The 22,349-nt window shown below is 36.2% G+C and overlaps 1 protein-coding gene across 3 annotated transcripts in view; it reads right to left on the bottom strand.

The window, feature by feature from the left end:
- Slain2 (SLAIN motif family member 2) overlaps positions 1–22,349 on the bottom strand; it is a 57,086-nt gene that overhangs the window by 14,583 nt on the left and 20,154 nt on the right. The window contains exons 3-7 of one of the 3 annotated variants that reach the window (XM_042678068.1): positions 18,549–18,713; positions 16,286–16,447; positions 12,557–12,916; positions 11,820–11,957; positions 2,802–2,879 (exon numbers count right to left, since the gene is read on the bottom strand). In XM_042678068.1, the coding sequence (XP_042534002.1) occupies positions 2,802–2,879; positions 11,820–11,957; positions 12,557–12,916; positions 16,286–16,447; positions 18,549–18,713 (903 nt within the window). The remainder of the gene's footprint in view (positions 1–2,801; positions 2,880–11,819; positions 11,958–12,556; positions 12,917–16,285; positions 16,448–18,548; positions 18,714–22,349) is intronic. The other 2 variants (XM_042678070.1, XM_042678069.1) reach the window with 2 other exon arrangements.

Here is a 22,349-nt window from a genome sequence, read left to right as displayed (position 1 = left end):
CTTAGGCGGGAAAGGTCCTGAGATTCTTATCTCCAATTAACCACTTAAGAACCTGAAGTGGACCTGTGGCTCAAAACAGTATAGCGCTAGCCTTCAGAGAAAAAAGAAAGCCAGCTCAAGCAGGAAAGTCCCAAAGTTCCCGTGAGATTCTTATAACCAATTAACTACCAGAAAACTGGAAGTGGAGCTGTGGCTCTAAGTAGTAAAGTCTAGCCTTGAGTGAAAGAGCGCAGGGACCTCACCCAGACCCAGAGTTCAAGCCTCACGACCAACAAAAAGAGGGGGGGGTAGGGAGGGAGAGAGAAAGAGAGGAGGGAGGGAGAGAGAGAGGAGGAGAAGAGGAAAGGGAGAGAGAAAAGAGAAAAAGAAAGTCAGAATAGTGGCTACTTTTGGTGAAGAGGGTTCTGGCCTAACATCAAAGAGATATTTCTCAATTCTATTGAATTCCACCTTATTCTATATCCTGTAGCCACTTCTCAATTGGCTTAGAACTTAAGAGAAAAGGGTATATAAAGACAATCTACAAACCACAACACCAAATATAAAATATGAAAACTTGGATTAGTGAATAAGAGATGAAACAACAGAACATAAATATGCATGTTTTACTAAATTAAGATAGCTAGATATGCAAGAATTCTAGTTCACAATAGCTGAGACTGGACTGTCATGTCATCTAATCATGGAAAGAAGTATGGTAGCTCAGAAGCACAAAAATAATGTAACTTCTAAGGGTAAATTAAAAGATACTGATCAAGATGCACTGGACTCTTAATAAGATTTCCAGAATTGAAATCCCTTTGTATAAATACTTAATATAAATAAGTAGATAGATAGGTAGATAGGCTACAGACAAACACTCTGGCTAAAAGTTACGGTCTTTTTTTTTTTTTTTAACATAAATAGACACACTAACCTTTAAGTGAAAAATTAAAACTATATAAACCTACCTTATGCAAAAATAACCCACTATAAAGCATGAACTGAGTTTTGAATTCAGGGACTTAGAGCTTAGCTTTTTTGCTCAATGCTAGAGCTGTTACTTGAGGCCCAGCTCTACTTCTAGCTTTTTGCTGGTTAAATGGAGGCAAGAGTCTCACAGACGTTTCTGCCTGGGCTGACTTCAAACCATTACCTTCAGATCTCAGACTCCCGAGTAGCTAGTATTACAGGCATGATTCTTTCATTCAAGAAAAGGCTTTATTTATATTTATAGGGTAAATTGTGATGGTCCAAATCATGTATGTATGGTGTGTTGATCAAATTAAGAGTAGTGAGTATACTCATAGCCTTATACATTTATCATGTTTTGTAGTGAGACCATTCAAAAACCTAATTTATATTCTGAAATATACATGATACATTCTTGTATTATAAGTTCTATTCTATACACTAGAACCCCAGAATTTATTCCTTCAATACACTTTGTGGTGTATAGATTTATATATGCATGAACAAAAGAATTATACCTTTGTTAAAAAAGAAAGCATGTAAATAAAACAAACTGGACTAGAAAAAATAAGTTATTTATTCTACCTTTGTTAAAAAAGGAAGCATGTATGGGAAGATGGCTCAGTGGTAGAGCGCTTGCCTTGCATGCATGAGGCCCTGGGTTCGATTCCTCAGCACCACATAAGCAAAAAGAAAAAACCGGAAGTGGTGCTGTGGCTCAAGTGGTAGAGTGCTAGCCTTGAGCTGAGAGGTCAAGCCCCACGACCGGACCCCCCCCCCCCCAAAAAAAAGAAAGCATGTAAATAAAACAAACTGGACTAGAAAAAATAAGGAAGGAAGGAAGGAAGGAAAAGAGGGAGGGAGGGAGGGAGGGAGGGAGGGAGGGAAGGAAGGAGGGAGGGAGGGAGGGAGGGAGGGAGGGAGGGAGGGAGGGAGGGAGGGAGGGAAGTAAAAAAGAACAAAGACAAAAGACAATACTTTTTTACTGTCGCTCACCTCAACTTCATGGGCATCCTTACATAGCTATAATTATTGGTTAAACCAATCTGACTGCAGTGTTTATATTATGACTACATTGTAATTGTAGTTACTCTTTTGTAAGCTTTTTTGATAATATGAACAACCCTTTTCTATAAAAACCCTCAAAATAATTTCCTGTTCCATCAAAGAATATAATCTTTAAAGTTCATTATTCCTAACTATGGTACCAAAAGATATTCATATTGGTCAACAGGTATTTACAAATTCACACATCTCTCATTGTTTGTATTTCTTTAGTCAAATTTTCTCTCAAGCTTCTACTCAGTACTGTCAGTTTAACCAATGTCACTGTTTTCTCTCAGTTCTGCTTCCTTTTATATACTTTACATCCAGACTCTTGGAATCATTACTGGAGAGCTGTCATGTTTAACTTCTATATCTCTAACACTCAATTCTTACAACCACACAACAGTGCTTTAGCATCAGTCAGTTTCTAATACAAAGTGTTTTCATTTCATGTAATATATAAGTAAACAAAGATTAATGTCTGAAGAAAAAACAACACATGGAATGCCAAACGTTTGATTTACTTTAGAGCACTTATTAACTAATATTATGTTAAATGCTGATTTGTGGTTAGAAAAATGGTAAATTCTCTATTTCTTTCAGAAGAGCAATCCAATACATACCTCTGTAGAAAATGTTTCTTCTGGATTTATCCATATAACAAGGAATTAATTCACCTTATATTATGAAAAAAGAGACTGAAATGTGTCTTGTAGACATCACTGACTCAGAATGCCAAGAAGCATAAGGTTTAGCTACAGCATCTGCTGAAACTTTAAACTTAGTTAAGAGGCTGTAGTTACCTCTTTTTGTAGATGAAGTTTGAAGCAACTGTTTGGCTTTGAGGGAAGTGCGAGGCAAATTTTTCAGCCTTTGCGAAGCTGTTGAAAAATAAAGAACTGTAATATTTGCCTGGAAGTACAAGATAAAGGCTATAGCTTCTGTAAACTTGAATATTTTAATATAAACTTTAAAACTTATCAAGGAAGAGAGACTATAAGATGAAAATGTTAGACCCTAGAAGCAAAGAGATTTTAAAGAGAAGCTCAGTGCAGCACAAGGTATGCATACAGCATACTTTTAGAACTAGTTTTTTGGTAGATGAAAAAAAAAACTCATATGTCAATCAGTTGACATATCAAAGAGAAAACAAACCACCAGCAAACATGCTACAGGATGCAAAGAATACAAATATAAAGATAAAAGTGATGAACACAAGCACACAGCATAGAAAATAAATGCAATACCTTTACTACAAAAAAGCGCATTTTGGCAAAGCAGTTATTGTTAGATGAAATGTCCTAAAATGAAATAAATCCCCATACTCAAAAAGGAGAAGAAAACTCAGAACCAGGAAAGTCTTCTGAAAGTCATAATCTGCTGGCTTTACTGTGTTCAACATTTTCTTGTTATACAATTCAATTAATTTTAACCTCCATCTTTGAGTAATATCATATTTAAATCATGTACATACACATGCAGAGAGGGAGGTATGTGTGCATGTGTGTGCATGTACACATGCACAAGTGTTGATGTGAGCTGAAGGGTCTGAATGAGAAAAGGCATATGCCTTTTTTTTTTCCTTTGGTACTGGTATTAGGGTTTGAACTCAGCGCCTGGGAGCTGTCCCTTAGTTTTTGTTGTTTTTTTTTTCTCTCTCTGTTAGTGCTCTACCATTTAAACCACAGCCTCTCTTCCAGCTTTTTGGTAGTTAACTGGAAGTAGAGTCTTAGGGACTTTTCTGCCTGGAGGACTGGCTTCAAACTAAGATCCTCGGATTTCAGTCTCTTGAATAGTTAGGATTACAGGCACAAGCCACTGGTGCTCAAATTAGCATATGCCTTTTAATATGATCAATGAAGAACTCTTGTCTTTTTCCAAATTTCTAATCTTCTGAAACTACATTAAAACTCTCATACTATCATTTAATATTCAGCCCAAGTCTGGAGTAAAAATGGTTTCAATTATTCTAAGACAAGTTACTATGGCTTCTGTGATCTATAGTGGTATACATATAGAGTCCCACATCTACCAATGCAGTCACCTATATCCATTGGTGTAAAGTTCTATACTTCAAGGATGAACATACCATTTTCTTTAAATCAAAGAGATTTCTTGCCTAAGAGTATAGCAAGGGCACAAATAAGCACTGGGGTTATAAAGTAATATTTGATAAATTATTAGAGAACAAAGAGAATAATATGCTGAATTCTATCAAAGTTGGGCAATGATTATTACCTTACAGCTAATAAATTTACAATGTATTTCACTTCTGATTCTCAGCACTCTATAAATTACTATAGCTAAATAGTGTCTGATGCCAATTTAACTCAAATAGGAAGACTAGCAAAAACTCCACATTGAAAAAAAAACTTTATGGGGCTGGGAAGGTGGCTCAGTGGTAGAGCACTTGCTTTGCATGCTCATGGCCCTGGGTTCGATTCCTCAGCACCACATAAGAAAAAAGCCTGAAGTGGCGCTGTGGCTCAAGTGGTAGAGTGCTAGCCTTGAGCTGAAGAGCTGAGGGACAGCGCCCAGGCCCAGAGTTCAGGCCCCACGACCGGACCCCCCCCCCCCAAAAAAAAAAAAAAAACAACTTTATAATGAATGGGTTACCTTATATCTACATCATAAAATGCACTATTATCATCAAATATCCTTCACCTACATATTTATTCACATGTTTTCATCCAACCATCCATCCATCTACCCATTCATCCTATATTCAATTACTCGTATAGCTAAGTATCTGCTTTACTCCAAGTACTGCTTTGGGGACATGGAGCTAGTAGCCAACTCAATAGACAGTTGATATTCTCATGAAACTAGTACTTAAGAAAGGGGAGACAGACAATATAAATGAAGTAGCAAAAGAAACAACTTTCCCAATAGTGATAGCTATCTCAAGGAGAAAAGTAAGTAGAAAACGGGGACAAGAAGATTTAAGTTGCAATTACAAATAAATGACCAGGAAAAATTTTCCCTAAGAGGATATTTGCACAAAGATGAAGAAAGAGTGAGACTTAGTGAGTGATGCAGAAACTGGGAAAAAGTATTCCAGATTAAGTAAAAAGCAACTATAAGAATATGAAATTGCAACGTGAATAGTATCCTGAAGAACAGAACTCAGCTGTATATGATGGCAAAGCAAACCAGCAAGCTATTAAAATCTACTAAACTCAAATACCATCCACAATAATCTATTTGCATTCACAGCTATGGTAAATTTAATGGACTCTATTGTCCTTCAAATTTCATGGTCAAGTCACAACAATGGAAACTAGACAAGGGACACACTTTTACCAGGAATTCACTGTAGAATGAGACTACATAAACAATTCAGTAGCAGCTTCTAAGTTTATCTGATACAGACTTGAATGATGATTTTCATAAACTATCAACAATCATCAGGTGATGTCAGCCAAACAAGAACCTTTTTTTTTTTTTTTGGTCAGTCATGAGGCTTGAATTCAGGGCCTAGGTGTTGTCCCTGAGTTCTCCTGCTCTACCACTTTGAGCCACAGTTTTACTTCCAATTTCCTGGTTGTCAATAGGAGGTAAGAGTCTCACAGACTTTCCTGCCAGGGAAGGTTCTGAACTGTAATCCTCAGATCTCAGCCTCCTCAGTAGCTGGGATTACAGATGTGAGCCACCAGAGGCTGGTTAAGAACTAAATTTTTATCTAAATTAATCTCATCGGATCCATTTTCTCTTCAGAAAGGCAGACATTTTCTAAATGACAAAGTGTACTAGTTTAAGTGAAACATCCCAAATCATTCTATAATAATAGATGTTAGCTATGAAAATATATTATCCTTTTGGTAGAGATTTTATTAATTTTTTTGCTGACAGTTCTAAAATTCAAAGTTTGATAAAATATTTTTACTGTTGGCAGTTTTTTTTTTCTTGCCGCTATTATTCTAATTCATTTAATTTCATTAGGTTACTGGGCTTAGTAACACAGGGAGACTGTTAAAAGCAATCTTTACTAAGTGCTAAACACTAATTACAAGCTACTTCAGTGAATGAAAATTAATTAGCTAAAATACTTGTGATGTTTTATTTAAAATCTCTTACTGCTGAACTGGTGGCATGGCTCAGCAGCAGAGCACCTACTTAGCAAACACATGCCCTGAATTCAAATCTTAGTACACCAAAATTTTAAAAAAGAATACCAGAACTGGGTGCCAGTGACTCCACCTGTAATCCTAGCTATTCAGGAGGCTGACATCTGAGGATCTTGGTTTTGAAGCCAGCCTGGGCAGGAAAGCTGTAAGACTATCATCAATCAACTCCCCCCAAAACAGAAGCAGAGCTGAAGCTCAAGTGTTAGAAGGTTAGCCTTGAGCACAAAAGCCCAGTGCCAGCACAGTGCCCAAGCCTACAGTTCAAGTCCCAGGACCAGGGTAAAAAATAGTAATACTAGAACACTAAATTTCTTGTTGCTTACAAATTCTCAGTTATCCTTTGATTTTCGCTCACCCACTTCACCTCCAATCTTCTGTGTTATCAAGCCATTTTCTAATTATTGAAAAGAAAAAAAACAAACTCTAGATTTTACTATTGACTCACCCCTTTGTTTAAACCTTTATTTCCTGCACAGATTATGCAGTAAAGAGCCTTCTCAGTAATTTCTCCTCTCTCTTCACTTCAGTCCATTTTCCATACTGTTATAAAACCAATTAAAAACTCCCTAGGGCTGGGCACTGGTGGCTCAAGCCTGTAATCCTAGCTGCTCAGAAGGCCGAGATCTGAGGATCACAGTTCAAAGCCAGTCCAGGCAAGAAAGTCCATGAGATTCTTATTAACCACCAGAAAACCAAAAGTGGCACTGTGGCTCAAGTGATAGAGCACTTGTCTGGGCTGAAGAGCTCAGGGACTGTATCCAGGCCCAGAGTTCAAACCCCACAATTGACCAAAAAAACCAAAAACAAACAAAAAAAGCTCCCTAGGGCTCATTAGGCTTATAGGATGAAACTCGAACTTAAAAATTTTAAGAGTCTGGGCTGGGAAGGTGGCTCAGTGGTAGAGCGCTTGCCTTGCATGCCTGAGGCCCTGGGTTCCATTCCTCAGCACCACATAAGCAAAAAGCAAAAAAAGCTGGAAGTGGTGCTGTGGCCCAAGTGGTAGAGTGCTAGCCTTGAGCTGAAGAGCTGAGGGACAGCGCCCAGGCCCAGAGTTCAGGCCCCATGACCGGACCCCCCCAAAAAAAAAATTCTTAAGAGTCTATTTCCTACCTCCACTTCTCAGTCCCCATCACTGATTCCATTCTTCGCCTATCCTCTTCTCTGCACTTCAGCTGTAGGAAACCACTAGGACCAGGTTGTCATTCTTAAGAATTTTCATTGCATACTCTATACTTCTTTGTTTGGCAACTCATGCAAGCTCCTCTTGAGCTGGCTGAGATCTTTTGGATCCCACAACTACTTCATGGGGCTAACATATCGCTCTTCTCTCAGAAGTTCTAGCCTGTTATTTCTTACTATTGGCAGGCATAGGCTATCTCACTCATTTATAAATTTTTTGCATTATGGACAAAACATAAACCCCTCAGCTGAGGTTCAATAAGTGGCTTTCAAACTTGAATATGCTTCAAAATCAGCTGAGACATTTTTAAGAATGAGATTCTAGGTCTCTAACCTCCCCAATCCAATAAAAACACTGTATTTATAAAATCTTGTGATTAGATAACTGACTTATCACTGCACTACGTATTCTTAAACTGATGCTCCATAAATACTTTACTCATTCTAAGCCCATGAACGATGGTTATTACATGATTAGATTTATGTCAATTCAAGTTTTATAATTACATAAAGTTTAAGGATCACCTTTCAGTGTTTTGGTAGCAAATGAATTCCTTGCTTGATGGTATCAGAATAATCTGGGCTATGTTCAAGCAGACAACTGTTCTGGATACTGCACTGGATACAGTGAAAGATCCAGAGTACAATGTTGGTCTTATAGATCACTGTTCTCAGGTATACTGTGTATACTATGTAAAACTTTTTTTTTTTTTGGTCGGTAGTGGGGCCTTAACTCTGGGCCTGGGCGCTGTCCCTCAGCTCTTCAGCTCAAGGCTAGCACTCTACTGCTTGAGCCACAGGGCAACTTCCAATTTTTCTGCTTACATGGTGCTGAGGAATCAGACCCAGGGCCTCATTCATGTAAGACAAGCACTCTACTACTGAGCCACCTTCCCAGCCCTGTACAACTATTTTTACATTAGGCAAAATGGGCAAATGGATATTGCTGAGTTATTTTATTCTTTTGTAGTAATTAACAAGTTATTTATAGTTTAATTTCAAGTCATGCTCCAATACTCATCTAAGAGTATTTTCCAAGATGCCTCCTCATTTATAATTAATGTCAGCATTATGTATTCTAAACAATAAGAAGTTTCAAGTAGGTGTTGAAAGGAAGGAATAATTTGGTCTTGGTTTTGCCACTTTTCTAGTTATATAACCTTGCATTATTTATAAAATTATGTGGATCTGTCCTTTTTTCTGTAAAAATAAAAAGTAAAAGAATTATGTTTGTGAGATTCAATGATAATACATGTGAAAGAACTTTTGAGTATTTAAAAATACTAACCCATTTTTGGCTATATTTTTTTTAAAACAAGTAGATTTAAAAATTCTCTTGGAGAGTGCACTCTTCCTTTTCTTATGAGCCAGTATTTCATATATATTTCAGAAAATTACATTTTCTGCTAACCCTGTTTTTTTTTTTTTTTTTAACTAGCTTTCTCCCTTGACAAACATTCTTCCCTTTAATTAACCACTGAGAAAATGGCCTGTACCCATGATCTTTATAATGCTCTGGTTTTCTTAAACCTTTTAAGTTATTCACATTTCCCAAATAAAAATGGTGAAAATTTATAATACTATAAAAGTTTAAAATACACTAGGATTCTCATAATACTCATATTTAAATGTCAGCATCTACAATAATGCAGCCACAGCAAATAAGCATATAAAAACAGCGACTGGCATAGTAACAAGGCAAAAGAAGTGGTCCAGTAGGTAGAAGTAAGCAACCTTGCAAAGTTAGCTTCATGCAGACCAGCAAGTAAGAACTGAAGTTTTGCCACTTAAGAGTTGAAAAAAATGAATATTTGAAAGAAAGTAAAATGGAGTATCTATAACACTACCAACAGAAGTTTACAGAAGAAATACAAACTGTAATTCATTGTATAAAACTTGCTATTATACACACATAATTATAAATTAAAAGGCTTTCATAAACACTATTTTTGAAGTATTTTTATAAACACAAGCTTAAGCCTGTTGATATTCTAGATGATCAATTTTCCAAATATATTTTTGGTAAGTTTAATTCTATACAAAAATAAACATTATGTGACATTTTAAATTAGAAGCAGGTTTTATTGTAGCTACAAATATACATATGAGCAATTATATACAACTAAGAAAGAATGATAATTTAACTCTTCTACCAATATATTGTTCAAACATAGAAATACACTTTTGTGAAATTGCATATATTTTTTCCATACAATAGTACATTATAATTGGAACGCCATTTTCTCCCATTTTCCTAGTTAATTATTAACTACTTAGAAAAAGGGAAATTACTTTGCCTATATAAAAAAAATCTAGGAAAACAGCAGATGGTTATTGAAGGCAATCCTATCCCCATACAAGGCAAGTAATTATCATGTAGCTTAATATACAGCCAATACATTTTCTACTAACATATACACACCAGTTTCCAATCTTTCTTTTCTTCTGTCTTTATGTAAAGCTATTTTTCATTGTTGTGATACTGTAACAGTTCAAGTACAGGGCATACTCTTCCCACGAAGAACAACCTTGAATCAGAATTGGTACTGACAATAGCTCTATTGGGGTGATGTTTTAAGATTTATCATGTAAAGACTTTTGTTTTATTTGTTCCAGTCCTGGGGCTTGAACTCAAGGCCTGAGCATATTCCTGAGCTTTTATGCTTAATGCTAGTGTTCTACCACCTGAGCCACAGCTCTACTTCTGGCTTTTGGTGGCTAATTGGAGATAAGAATCTCATGGGCTTTCCTGCCTGGATTGGCTTTGAACTGAGGTGCTCAGATCCCAGGCTCCTGAATAGCTGGGATTACAGGTGTTGAGCCACCAGTGCCTAGCTCATGTCAATTTGTTTTCAAAATTCAAATCATAATAATTAAAACCAACTATAAAACCGCAGCATTGAAAGCCAAGCACAAATGTTTTGGATTATGTGCAGATGCTATAAAAGCATAGCTTATAAAATACATGAGTTTTATTACTCTATCATTTTGATGGCTGACATTTCATTTACTATTGTACTTGCTAAATATATAAGGGGAAAAAAACCTCCGAGATATATGACATTCTATATCAAATTAACTTACTATGAAGGCTTATATAAGCACAAAACCTACCACTTACCATTTCAAAAATGACAGAGTTCCAATTCTGTTCTTAATTTCACTCTAAAAAGTTTATAAATTTGTATGTTCTACACTACTAATAATTACCATAGTGGATATCACAACAGCCTTCTTAAATATTCAGTTCACAATACCAATTTCTCCAGACTGGTATGCTAAATTTAATATTGCATTTGATTTGAAAATCTGTTTTGAAATATATTCAACAGAATAAACGAGATATGTAAATCTCTAGGTTAACGTTTTCTACAGTGTTGTAAACTATAGAATTTCAAATTTTAGAAAAATCAGAAATGACACTTCTGGATATTTTTATACTTTGGTACCATATAACGTACGTGGACAAGTCTCTGTGTGACCTTTGTAGGCTGGATCAACAAAAGTATGGACAGTGACCTGTCCTTTACATTATATGTAATATGCACAACCATGGGTAAAGTTAGATTCTGATGTTTAAATTTCTAATTTATAGAATGTTGATAATGGTACCTTTTTCATGGAATCTTTGAGGATTAAGATTAGATACGTAAATTAAGGAAGTTATCTAATCTATTAAGTTTTAGATACCTAAATTCCTATGATATAAACAATAGCATACACAACTAGTAAATAAGAAAAATGTGTTATTTATTACACTAGTTACTTGGATTCAATTCTGTCCTTTGCTAAAATGTGTATGTGTGTGTGCACGCATATGTGTGTGTGTATTTTATTTTTTTAGTGGTGGTAGGGATCAGATAGAGGGCCTCTCTTATGCTAGGCAAACACTTTACCACTGAGCAACATGTGCAGCCTTAGATATTCCTAAAGAAGAGATCTTTTCCTGGTTTTAGTGAGGTTTGAACTCAGAATTTTATACTTGCTAGGTTGGCACTCTTATCAGTTGAGCATACCTTCAGTGCTGCAGAGATTTTCTAAAAGAAGATTTAAATACTAAGTGATATGTTTGCATAGAATATTGGCCACTATTTCTATTCTATTTCTACAAGCAAAAGGCAAATGTACCTTATTTTAAAATAGATTTTGCTTGTTTAAAACCTCTATAAAGTTGGTTGCTCTCACAAGAAGCCCTATCTTAACCAAAAGCTGGACACCATGATGCATGTCTGTCACTCCAGCTTCCCAGGGAAGCATAAATAGTATGCTTGTGTCCAGGATGGCCTGGGCATAAAAGTGAAATTCTATCCCCCAAATAAAGCAAAATAGGTATGACTCAAGTGGTAGAGGGCATAAGGCCTTGAGTTCAATCCCCTAGTATCTCCCCAAAATGATTGCTATACAAAAGTTCATTATCTTTTAGTAATAGCTTAATGCAGTAACACAGCACAAAATAAAAATCTGTAATTTTCATTTCCTGTTATTGATACCTGAAAGCATGAGAAAAATACATACTGGCTGAAGCCTGAGGTTGCATGCGAGGTATTCCTCCGTTTGGCACTTGAAAATTTGAGTCACTTCTACTGCTTTTCACGGAGTCAATTTGTGTGTTAGATGTTCGGGACAGGTTTGGAAGACTGCGTCTCAGTTTTTCTACAATAATATAATTTCAGTTAAAAAGAAATCAAATCATTCTAATGGAGAACTAAAGTATTAGAACTGAAAACAAAATTATTTACACAAATTATGAAAAGGAAAAAAGAATCGCAATCCAGAGTTTGAAAATGGGTAGAATAAGAGACCCTCTCATTAATCATCCATAGCTCATACTGTAATACTCCCAATTAGTTGGGAGGCTGAGTTTGAGAGGACTGTGATTAAGTCCAAGCTCCTCAATGCATTCAACCAATAATGGGGAGTGGCAGCCCTTGCTTGTCATCCTAGCTATACAGAAGGCTGAGATGAGGAAGACTGAAGTTCCAGTCCAGCCCTGGAAGAAAAGTCCATGAGACTCCACCTCAATAGAAGAAGTTGGATGTGGTGGCACAACTCTGTTATTCCTGCTATGATGAGAAATCTATAATAGATGGATTGTGGGCCAAGCAAGATCTAGGCAAAAAATAAGACCTTAAAATACAATAAACAATACAAAAAAGGGCTAGTGACATGGCTCAGTGGTAGAGCATGAGGCCCTAATTCAAACACAGTACTATCAAAAGAGAAAAAAGAAACAATATCTACTGATGTTTTACCTTCATTTTTAACATTGCTTGTCTGTAAATCTGTGGGATGGCCTTGAAGTGAAAGTCGAGGTTGCTGTAAGCGGCTAATCATAGGCTGTGGGGATACTCTACTATATTCTATTCCCCGCGCAGGAGATCGTGAACGAGGTGAATTTCTGGGTGACTGCTTAGGTGATGGTCGAGGTGAATTGCGTGGTGATGGTGAAAACCTGTTAACAGCAGGGTATACGGCATGATGCATATTGTCATCTTCATCATCTAAACTTTGTGCATCAAGTTCCTGATCACTAAAAGTACCCCGTCTTGTAGAATTGCAAGATGAACCAGAACTGCGCCGAGATGTGGTAGCTGCATATTCTTGCCGAAGACCTGGCAATAACAAATTATTATTTTATTTAACTATATTTTCTAACATTTAAATATTTTTTAAATTTAAAAGTAAAAGACTGAGAAATTCTAATAAGGCATAAACAATTAATAAAAACCTATAAACCCTATTTCCTAGATTTCTTAAATCTGAAATAAATTATAAAGTAGAATCACATACTAAAAAATACTTTTACACCTGATGACAGTAATCTAAATTTGAGATTAGCACTAAAGAAAAACTAAGTGGAAAAATGACTAACTAATGAACAGAATATATCAATGAGCAAAAAAACCCTTTATTTATATCTGGATTAAAATTATAATGCAAAGATGTACACAGAATCTAGATACTTCCATCAAGTCTTGCCAATTCTTGGCATTCAGCAAAAGAGGATATTACAAAATATTTAAACCTTTAAGTATATATTTATACATAGAAGGAAATATTCAAAGCTAGGTGCAGGTGGCTCACACCAGTAATCCTAGCTACTCAGGAGGCTGAGATCTGAGGATTGTGGTTCAAAGCCATCCCAGGCCAGAAAGTCTGTGAGACTCATCACAAACCACCAGAAAACCAGAAGTGGCACTGTGGTTCAAACTGATGAGTACTAACCTGGAGTGACAAAGCTCAGGGACAGCATTCAAGCCCTGAGTTCAAGCCCCATGACCAATGGAAAAAAAATCAAAGTACTATTAAGAAAATTCCTCAAACTAGGTAGAATAGCCCTAGAGTATCTTTAAACCCATAGATTCCAGGGGATGTAGTTCAGTGACAGCACTTGCCTAGTATGCATGAGATCGATTCCATGCACTGCCAATAACAAACCATTTGAAAAATTCCCCAATAAATTCCAACCCCCTTAAATTGCTGGGGTCCATTCAGCCATTCAGTTAGGTTTGGGACCACAGTAACAACTGATAGCTACTGAGTGTCTAGTTATAACAAACACAGCACTGTCATCTAAGAAAACCCAACAGATCAACAGTGAAGGAACATTGTTTTAAAAAGGGAAAACTGAGGATGAGTGCCTATGGTTCACAATTGTTATTCTGGCTATTCAGGAGGCTGAGATCCAGAAGGACTGAGGTTCAAGATCAGCTTAGGCAAAAAAGTTTGCTAGACTGCTCCAAAATAACCAGCAAAACAGAAAAACTGGAGGTGTGGTTCAAGTGGCTGAGCTAGGTAATGGCCTAAATATGTAATTTTGCATTTCTCATTGTTAAAGAATTTCTAATTATTATAGCCCAGAGCTAATGTCACATCCCTGTGATCCTAGCTACTCAGGAGACTGAGATTTGAGAATAGAGGTTTGAAGCCAGTACAAGCAGGAAAGTTGGTTGACTCTTATCTCTAAGTAACTACCAAAAAGACAGGGTAGAAGCCAGGCGCAGGTGGCCTCACACCTGTAACTCTAGCTACTCAGGAGGCTGAAATCTGAGGATCGAGGTTTAAAGCCATACTGAGCAGGAAAGTCCATGAGACTCTTATCTCTAATAAATAACCAGAAGTGGCAGAGCATTAGCCTTGAGTAGAAAAGCTAAGAAACAGCGTCTATGCCGAGTTCAAGTCCCAGAACTGACACACCTGCCCCCCCAAGGAAAAAAAATCCTGGAAATGTAAAAAAAAAAGAAAAATATCATCTCTAAAAAATGGAGTAGGGTGCAGATTGCTGTTTTAAGGAAGTATTACATATAGTTTTGGCAGCATGTTTCTTTTTTTTTTTTTTTGGGTCCGGTCACAGGGCCTGAACTCTGGGCCTGGGCGCTGTCCCTCAGCTCTTCAGCTCAAGGCTAGCACTCTACCACTTGAGCCACAGCGCCACTTCCGGCTTTTTGCTTATGTGGTGCTGAGGAATCGAACCCAGGGCCTCGAGCATGCAAGGCAAGCGCTCTACCACTGAGCCACCTTCCCAGCCCCAGCATGTTCCTTTTTTTAAAAAATTTATATTTTATTGTACAGAAGGGTTAGTTACATAAGGTAATGAGTACATTTCTTGTCAAACATTGTTACTCCCTTCCTTTTTCTCCTCCCTGCTAACTCCCCCACTGCATCTGTTTCTTAATTCACCAGGAATACAATTATTCACATATGTAGAATACAATTATTCATATATGTAGATGGCTAAGAAATGATAAGGCTGAAATTTCTATTATTTGTTACAAAAGGCTAAAATTCCTGTATTTGTTGCAAAACAAATCTGAAATTTGAGGGGGTGAGTGGAGTTGGTAGAAAAGGGAAAGAATTATGAAATGAGTATCACTGATCAAGATCCATTGTACTCATAAATTGACACAATGGAATAAAACTTCTTGGTACAACTACTTAATAACAACGTGATGAATGATAACAGGACTGTAGACATTCATATACACTGAGACCAAAGGAGGATATTCTTAGGAGAGAAATACAAAAGCATAATACCTATATGCTCTGATCATATAAAATAGTATTGAAATTAATTCCAGGAAATGGGAAGAGGAGGTAGGAATGGGAGGGGAAAACTAGGAGAAATCAAGAGAAGGGGTGACACTGTTGAAAAAATGTACTTTTTACCTGACATATGTAACTTAACCCCTCTGTATATCACCTTTATAATAACAATTTAAAAAATTAAAGAAAAATAACAAACTAGTTAAGCTTTTCACAATATACCAAGACCCAAAAGGTGAGGCTTCCAATAAATGAGTTTATTCTACGGAATAGAATTTAATCTTAGCACGATAATATTGCCACAATAATCTTACATGAGAGCCTGTGTACATTTTGAGGATTACAGAAGCTATAATTTTTATTGGATTCTCAATAAAGTGACCTAAAATGTTTCAAGGACGTGCTGCAAAGTACCATCAAATTTAATTTAATGTCATAGTTCCAATTTTTCCATAAAGGTCATTTTTATATCTTTGCATTTTCAAGGGAGAAAATATTTGTTACCAAGAAGGCAAAAAAAATGGTTCTTAGGATATGAAAAAAATCTTAGGGTGTTTCTTATAGTACTTAAATATACCACAATTTCATGGGAGAAGCATAGATAAAAGGGGGGGATCCAAAAAAGGCTCCCCAAGGGATGAATCAAAGTATAAAACATTGACTTACACAAAAAGATACACAGTAACAGAGCAATAACTAGTGAGTGCCAATAGGAAGTTACACAAAGGGTCTGAATACCAATCACAGAAACTGAACATAATGTGCCTTTCTCTGCTCCTCATACAACAAAACAGCTCTTTGCAAATCGGACTCTGAAAACAAGTAAATGAACAAACACTGAAATGTCCTTTTTACTGTTTCTACTTTTACATTATATTTCCCACAATACTTTAAGTAAAAAAAAAACCACCACAACTTTTAACAGCTAACATACTTACTTTCTTCTTGCATCCGAGCTAGAATCTGTACATCAGTTACATCATTTAGCTTATAATTGGATCCAATTGAATCTTCATCAAATTCTGAAGCACTTAACTCACTATCTATAGACGACTGAGGACTGAGTGGAGGATTTCTGTCTGATGAATTTTTGAAGTTACCTTAAAAAGAGGGAAGAAAACCCCAAATATTAGTTAAGACAAAAACTGAATGAACATCTGTTGCAATCATTACAAATTGTATCCTTTAAGTTCTTTATTGTTTTACTATTTTTATTTGCAAAACTCCCAATCTGAAATTAGAAATTCATCTCAGTAAGTTAAAAGAAAACTATAAAGACTCCTTTATATATCCTGGCACAAATAAAAAAACATCTTAAAATTAAAAAAATTTTTTTTCCAGTCCTGGGGCTTGAACTCAGGTCCTGAGCACTATCCCTGAGCTTCTTTTGCTCAAGGCTAGCAATCTACCACTTGAGTCACAGCACCACTTTCACTTTTTCTGTTTATGTGGTAATGAGGAATTGAACCCAGGGCTTCATGCATGCTAGGTAAGCACTCTACCACTAAGCCACATTCCCAGCCCCACTAAACATCTTTTAAAGTATATCTTTTCTAGTCTCTTATAGAACAATTAAGCTTTCAACATAGTGCCTAGAAAGTAGTTATTCACTAACTCTATGTTAAAAAACGTCAACTTCTTCAAGATAGTTGATAGAGATGCTCTACAAGAAGATCAACTTATGATACAGTGTTTTCTCTTTCCCTATTCAGTCATCAACAAGCACCAAAATCTTTTTGCTGACTAAAAGGATCTACTTCTCAGCAAGAAAAGTAGATTTCTTAGACATATAAGAACAAAAACAAAAAAGGACACTAGGTTAATTTACCTTACATGGAGTTATGTTTACAAAATTTCTTGCCAAATTAGTAACGGGGATCCAAAATGTTCTGATATAGTAAAGCACAAAAAATGAGATCAAGAAAGTAACCTGATTTTTTATTCAAAGTACTAAACTAAAAGAAGGAGAGACAACAGGTCAGAGGAATAAAGAATATATGGCCTGAGAAGTCTTATTTCTAAGAAAATTGCTTTACTGGACCATCAACTGTTACTAAAGAATAAAATCCCAGCACTTTTACTACTATTTGCAATAAAGATTTGTATCAAACACCTATTTTTCAGAATCACTCACTGTGAGAGCCAGTTCCAACATAAAAGACAAATAGAGGAAGAACACAATATTAATAAAAAAAAGAGCATAATTCACATGGCAGAAAAAGTACAAAGACAGGTTCAAATATGCTTGAATCAATTTCTTTATTTTAAACAAATACTGCTGGTTAAATTTTTCAATATGATATCACCATAAATGAAAGCAGTAGCAAATAACCTAGATATTAAGCAAAGCAGGGTCAATAAAATCACTAGAGAACATGCAGGTAAAAAATATGAAGTGGTTAATAATACCTAATTTAACTATACTAATGAGTCATAGAATTGCAACTGTAAGAGTAACAAATGGGCTGGGAATTTGGTGTAATGGTAGAGTGCTTGCTTAGCATGCATGAAGCCCTGGGTTCTGTTACTTAGTACCACATAAACAGAAAAGGCTAGAAGTGGCACTGAGGCTCAAGTGGTAGAGTGTTAGCCTTAAGCAAAAAGAAGTTCAGGGACAGTGCCCAGGCTCTGAGTTCAAGCCCTAGGACTGGCAAAAAAAAAGTAACAAACAGATGAATTATAAAGGGAGTAAGTTATGCAGGGACAGAATCAGACACAGAACCAGCACAGCACAAATTCCCCAGTTGATAGCAAACTATCTCTCCCACATTAAACAGCCCCATCACACTTTGGCACACTTACGCTAGTATTTAACTGATGTGATGAAGGTTATTAAAACTCCTTAGTAAAGAATTTTTAACTTTTTCAACCCAGGTAGGCTGGTCAATAACTTTTACAACACTATCAATAGATAATGATTAAAGGAATGAATCTTGTGATCTTAATTAGACCCGATTTTTTAAACTTCTATCTTTAATTATGTGCCTATATATAAACATACATATATATGTATTTTTAAGTTCTTACTGAAGAAAGTTACATAATGTAACACAATCACTTACCATTGTACTGTTGATACTCAGTAAAAGTAACTGACTCCCCATTAAGATTTTCTCTATTTAAGTTTCATAAATAAAATGGACCCGAACTAGTAATACGTTATTTTTGAGGTAGGGCAGCAAATTAGAGACTATTCCTTACCTGAATTTCCAGGAAGTATTAGCTGTTTGACTATAGGAGGACGTACTGGGGTTGAGGATGGAGAATTGAAGCCACTGCTATATGGACTACTGGCATTTGGACTGTAAGGACTTGTATAACTCACAGAGTTGAAAGGATTATTGTATAAATTCTGCCTCTTGAAAGCTGCATTAGTGAGAAAAGGAAAATTCAAATTTAATTACTGAAAAAAAAGGAACCAGTTTATTTCAAAACTTTTTTTCTATTGAAAATTTCATTTAGTCATTGTCTATCTTAAAGAATCATTCTTTTCAGTAGGGAAAACTGTCATAAAAAAAGACTAAATATTTCTATTCTCTTTTATTGTGTTGTACAAAACAACAAAAATAATGCAGAAAGAATAAATCCTAAGCTGGCCACTAAATTAATCCATGTCCATCTTATTAGCAAGTTTGTTCTTTAGTAACTGTTCCATCAATATTAGAGTGACTTTTAAAAACAAACCAAATAAAAAAATTCTCTATTTTTCTATAATGATCACTTTAAAAAGCTATGTGTGGATTTTTGAAAAGCTTGTGCATGCGTGCATGTGCACACATGTATCATATATAGTTCATATCTCATAACTCCCTTCCCAGTACAGGCAATACAAACTAGAATTTCTCTTCCTCAAGGCAGATTCTACAAACTGTAACTGCTCCCTGTCTTCCTGTCTTGGAGCTGCCCATAAAGAAATTCCTTAACCTGCCTTATTTGTTGGACTACAAAGATCCCTATTTCACAATGGATCCTGCCCATACTCAAGAAGGAATGCTGAAGAATCTGGACTGGCTTTGTCTACCACTCTAGTCTACCAGACATTTTTATCCAGTCACATTTTGACAAGTTGACCACATTTTGACAAGTTGACCACATTTCAATCAGCCTATGGAATGAAGTCTCCATATAAACTTAAATCTTATGTTCAGAGTTTAGATAACTGAAAATGTTGAGGTTCCTAGATAGTGGTATGTCTGGAGAACATGGAACCTCTGCATTCCTCTCCTTGCAGTCCCAGCATGCATATCTTCATCTGTACCCTTTGTAATAGCCTTTATAATATCATTAGTAAATTTGTTTCTTTGAGTTCTGAGCACTGAGCGTATATATTAAATATACTATATTTGTATCTGTAGTATTTCTCTGTGTGTGTACATATATATACATATATATATATAAAACTTAAATATTGTTAAACATTCAGTACTAGATTACTGGTTCAGATAATCCAGTAATAGTTTTGGTTAAAGAATAACTTCTTCACTCATAAACTCATAATTTTTTTAAATCACTCATTCATTTTTTGAGACAAGATCTCACTGTACAACCCAAGCTTCCTGGAACTATGTAGACTAGACCTCAACTTCCCAATCTTCCTGCCTCAACTTCCTGAATGATGGGATTATCGATGTGTGCATCATACCTAGCCTCACATCTGTAATACACTTGCTAAAATAAAACAAAATACTGCTTACTAAAAAAGGTTCTATTTGAGATATAACAGCTTTGTGTTTCTCCCTCAAGTCCAGGTTCCTAGTTACTAGCTGAAAATAGTTTCACTTCCTTCAGATGATTTAAACCAGAATTGGCAAACTAAAGCCCACAGGCCAAATACAGCCCACCACTTGTGCATGTAAACAAGAACACTGCTATGCCTCATTACTATTACCTATGGCTGCTGTTGTCTATGACCAAAATTAAGACCTTACAGTGCACAAAGATCAAACTGACTCTTTATAGGAAGTTTGGCCACTTACATGTTTTATTTGTTTGTCATCTGATTCCTCCAATGAGAATATAAGTTCCAGGAAGGAAATAATCACTTGGGCTATTATAGTAATTGCTATGTCCTCAGAGTTGAGAATAATGTATACCATAGCAGTCCTCAACAGTTGTTGTTGAGGTTGTAAAAATTCCTAAATTGTAATTATAATTACATTATTCCTAATGTGAGATATTTAAGAAATTATAAACTATTCCTAGGAATATAATTTTTTTCTTTTTTTGTACTGGTACTGGGCCTTGAATTGAGAGCCTCTTGTTTGGCTTTTTCCCTCAAGGCTGGCACTCTGCAACTTGAATCATACCCAACTTCAGCTTTTTTGAGGATCAATTAGAGATAAGTTTCGCAAAGCTGGGACTGTGGCTTAGTGGTAGAGTGCTTGCCTAGCATGCATGAAACCCTGGGTTCGATTCAAAAGTACCACATGAAGAAAGGCTGGAAGTGTACTGTGGCTCAAATGGTAGAGTGTTAGCCTTGAGTAAAAAGCAGCTCAGGGATGGTGCTCAGGTCCTGAGTTCAAGCCCCAAGACTGGCGCGCGCGCACGCACGCACGCACACACACACGCACACACTTTTGCTCTCTGAGCAGGCTTCAAACTTTTACCTTCAAACTCAACCTCCTGAGTAGCTAGAATTATAAGCATGGGCCACTAGCCAACTAGCACCTGGTCTGAATATTCTTAATAAATGTCTGAATAGTATCATCTGGCCGAAATTTGCTGGAGATTTTATAATTTTACAGATTTTATAATTTTGCATATAATATAAATCAAGCCCAGACTATAATTCTAAAGACAAATTCATATTCAAGAACTTTAAAAAATGACACCAAGGCTATTTGGCTTTTCAAAAGGGCTTTTTTATTTTACAGATGAGAAAAGTTAAGACTTTAGTTTTTAAACAGATTCAGATTTATCCTGTAAGTTACTCCTTACAAACTAAAAAACCTCCTTTACTGCCAGTGTAACTACTTACCTATTCTTTCAGCTCTCCTAAGCCATATTCAGTGTCAACTCTAGTCAAAGAGTACTTTTTTTTTTTAAACAGTTCTGGACTTTGAGCTGATGGCCTGGTGCTTGCTAGGCGGTACCCTGCCACTTGAGCTACTTTCCCAACTCCCAAAGAGTACATACCTCTATGTTCAAGTCAAAATAAGGAATTTAAATACATGTCTGCTTATAAATATACAGCATAAAACAAAAAACAAATCTTACTCAGAATTACTAATCATGAATCAGTCCTTTACCACTTGCATATTTCATAAAGTGACCCTTGTAGTTGTTCAAGACTGCAATTCTAGCTACTCAAGAGGCAGAGAAGAGGAGGGGTGGGAGTTGAGGTCTGAAGCTACCCAGACAAAAAGAAAGTTGAAAGACTCCATTTCAACCAATGGTTCCTGGTAGTGTCATGTATGTGATTCTCATCCCTGGCAATATAGCAATAAACACAAATAGGAGGATCACAGTCCAAGTTGGCTCCAGGCATGAAGTGAAACTCTTCCTTAAAAATAACCAATTCAGCTGGGCGCTAGTGGCTCATGTCTGTAATCCTAGCTTCTCAGACGGCTGAGATCTGAGAATGTGGTTCAGGAAAGTCTATGAGACTCTTATCTCCAATTAACCATCAGAAAACAGGAGGTGAAACTGTGGCTCTAAGTGGTATAATGTTGGCTTTGAGTCAAAGAGCTCAGAGACAGTGCCCAGGCCCCAAATTCAATAACAATGACCACTGCCACCAACAACAACAAAAATGAAGAAATGGGATAAAGGAATGACTCAAGTGGTAAAGAACCTGTCTAGCAAGCACAAGACTGAGTTCAAACCTAGTACTACCAAAACTAACAAAATGGAGAATATTAAAAGAGATCAAGAAAAACGCTAAGGAAAGGTCAATACTGTCCATAATATCGACTGGCATGCTACACCAAAAGTCACCAATAACTATAAACGTATTTTTTGCCAGCTTTGTAAATACTATTTTTTTAAAAAAGCAATTTAAAT

Source organism: Dipodomys spectabilis, unplaced genomic scaffold (assembly GCF_019054845.1).
Source record: "Dipodomys spectabilis isolate Male_0828 unplaced genomic scaffold, ASM1905484v1 ptg000043l, whole genome shotgun sequence".
In the NCBI taxonomy this organism is placed as follows: Eukaryota; Metazoa; Chordata; class Mammalia; order Rodentia; family Heteromyidae; genus Dipodomys; species Dipodomys spectabilis.
This window is presented reverse-complemented; position numbering and strand designations above follow the sequence as displayed.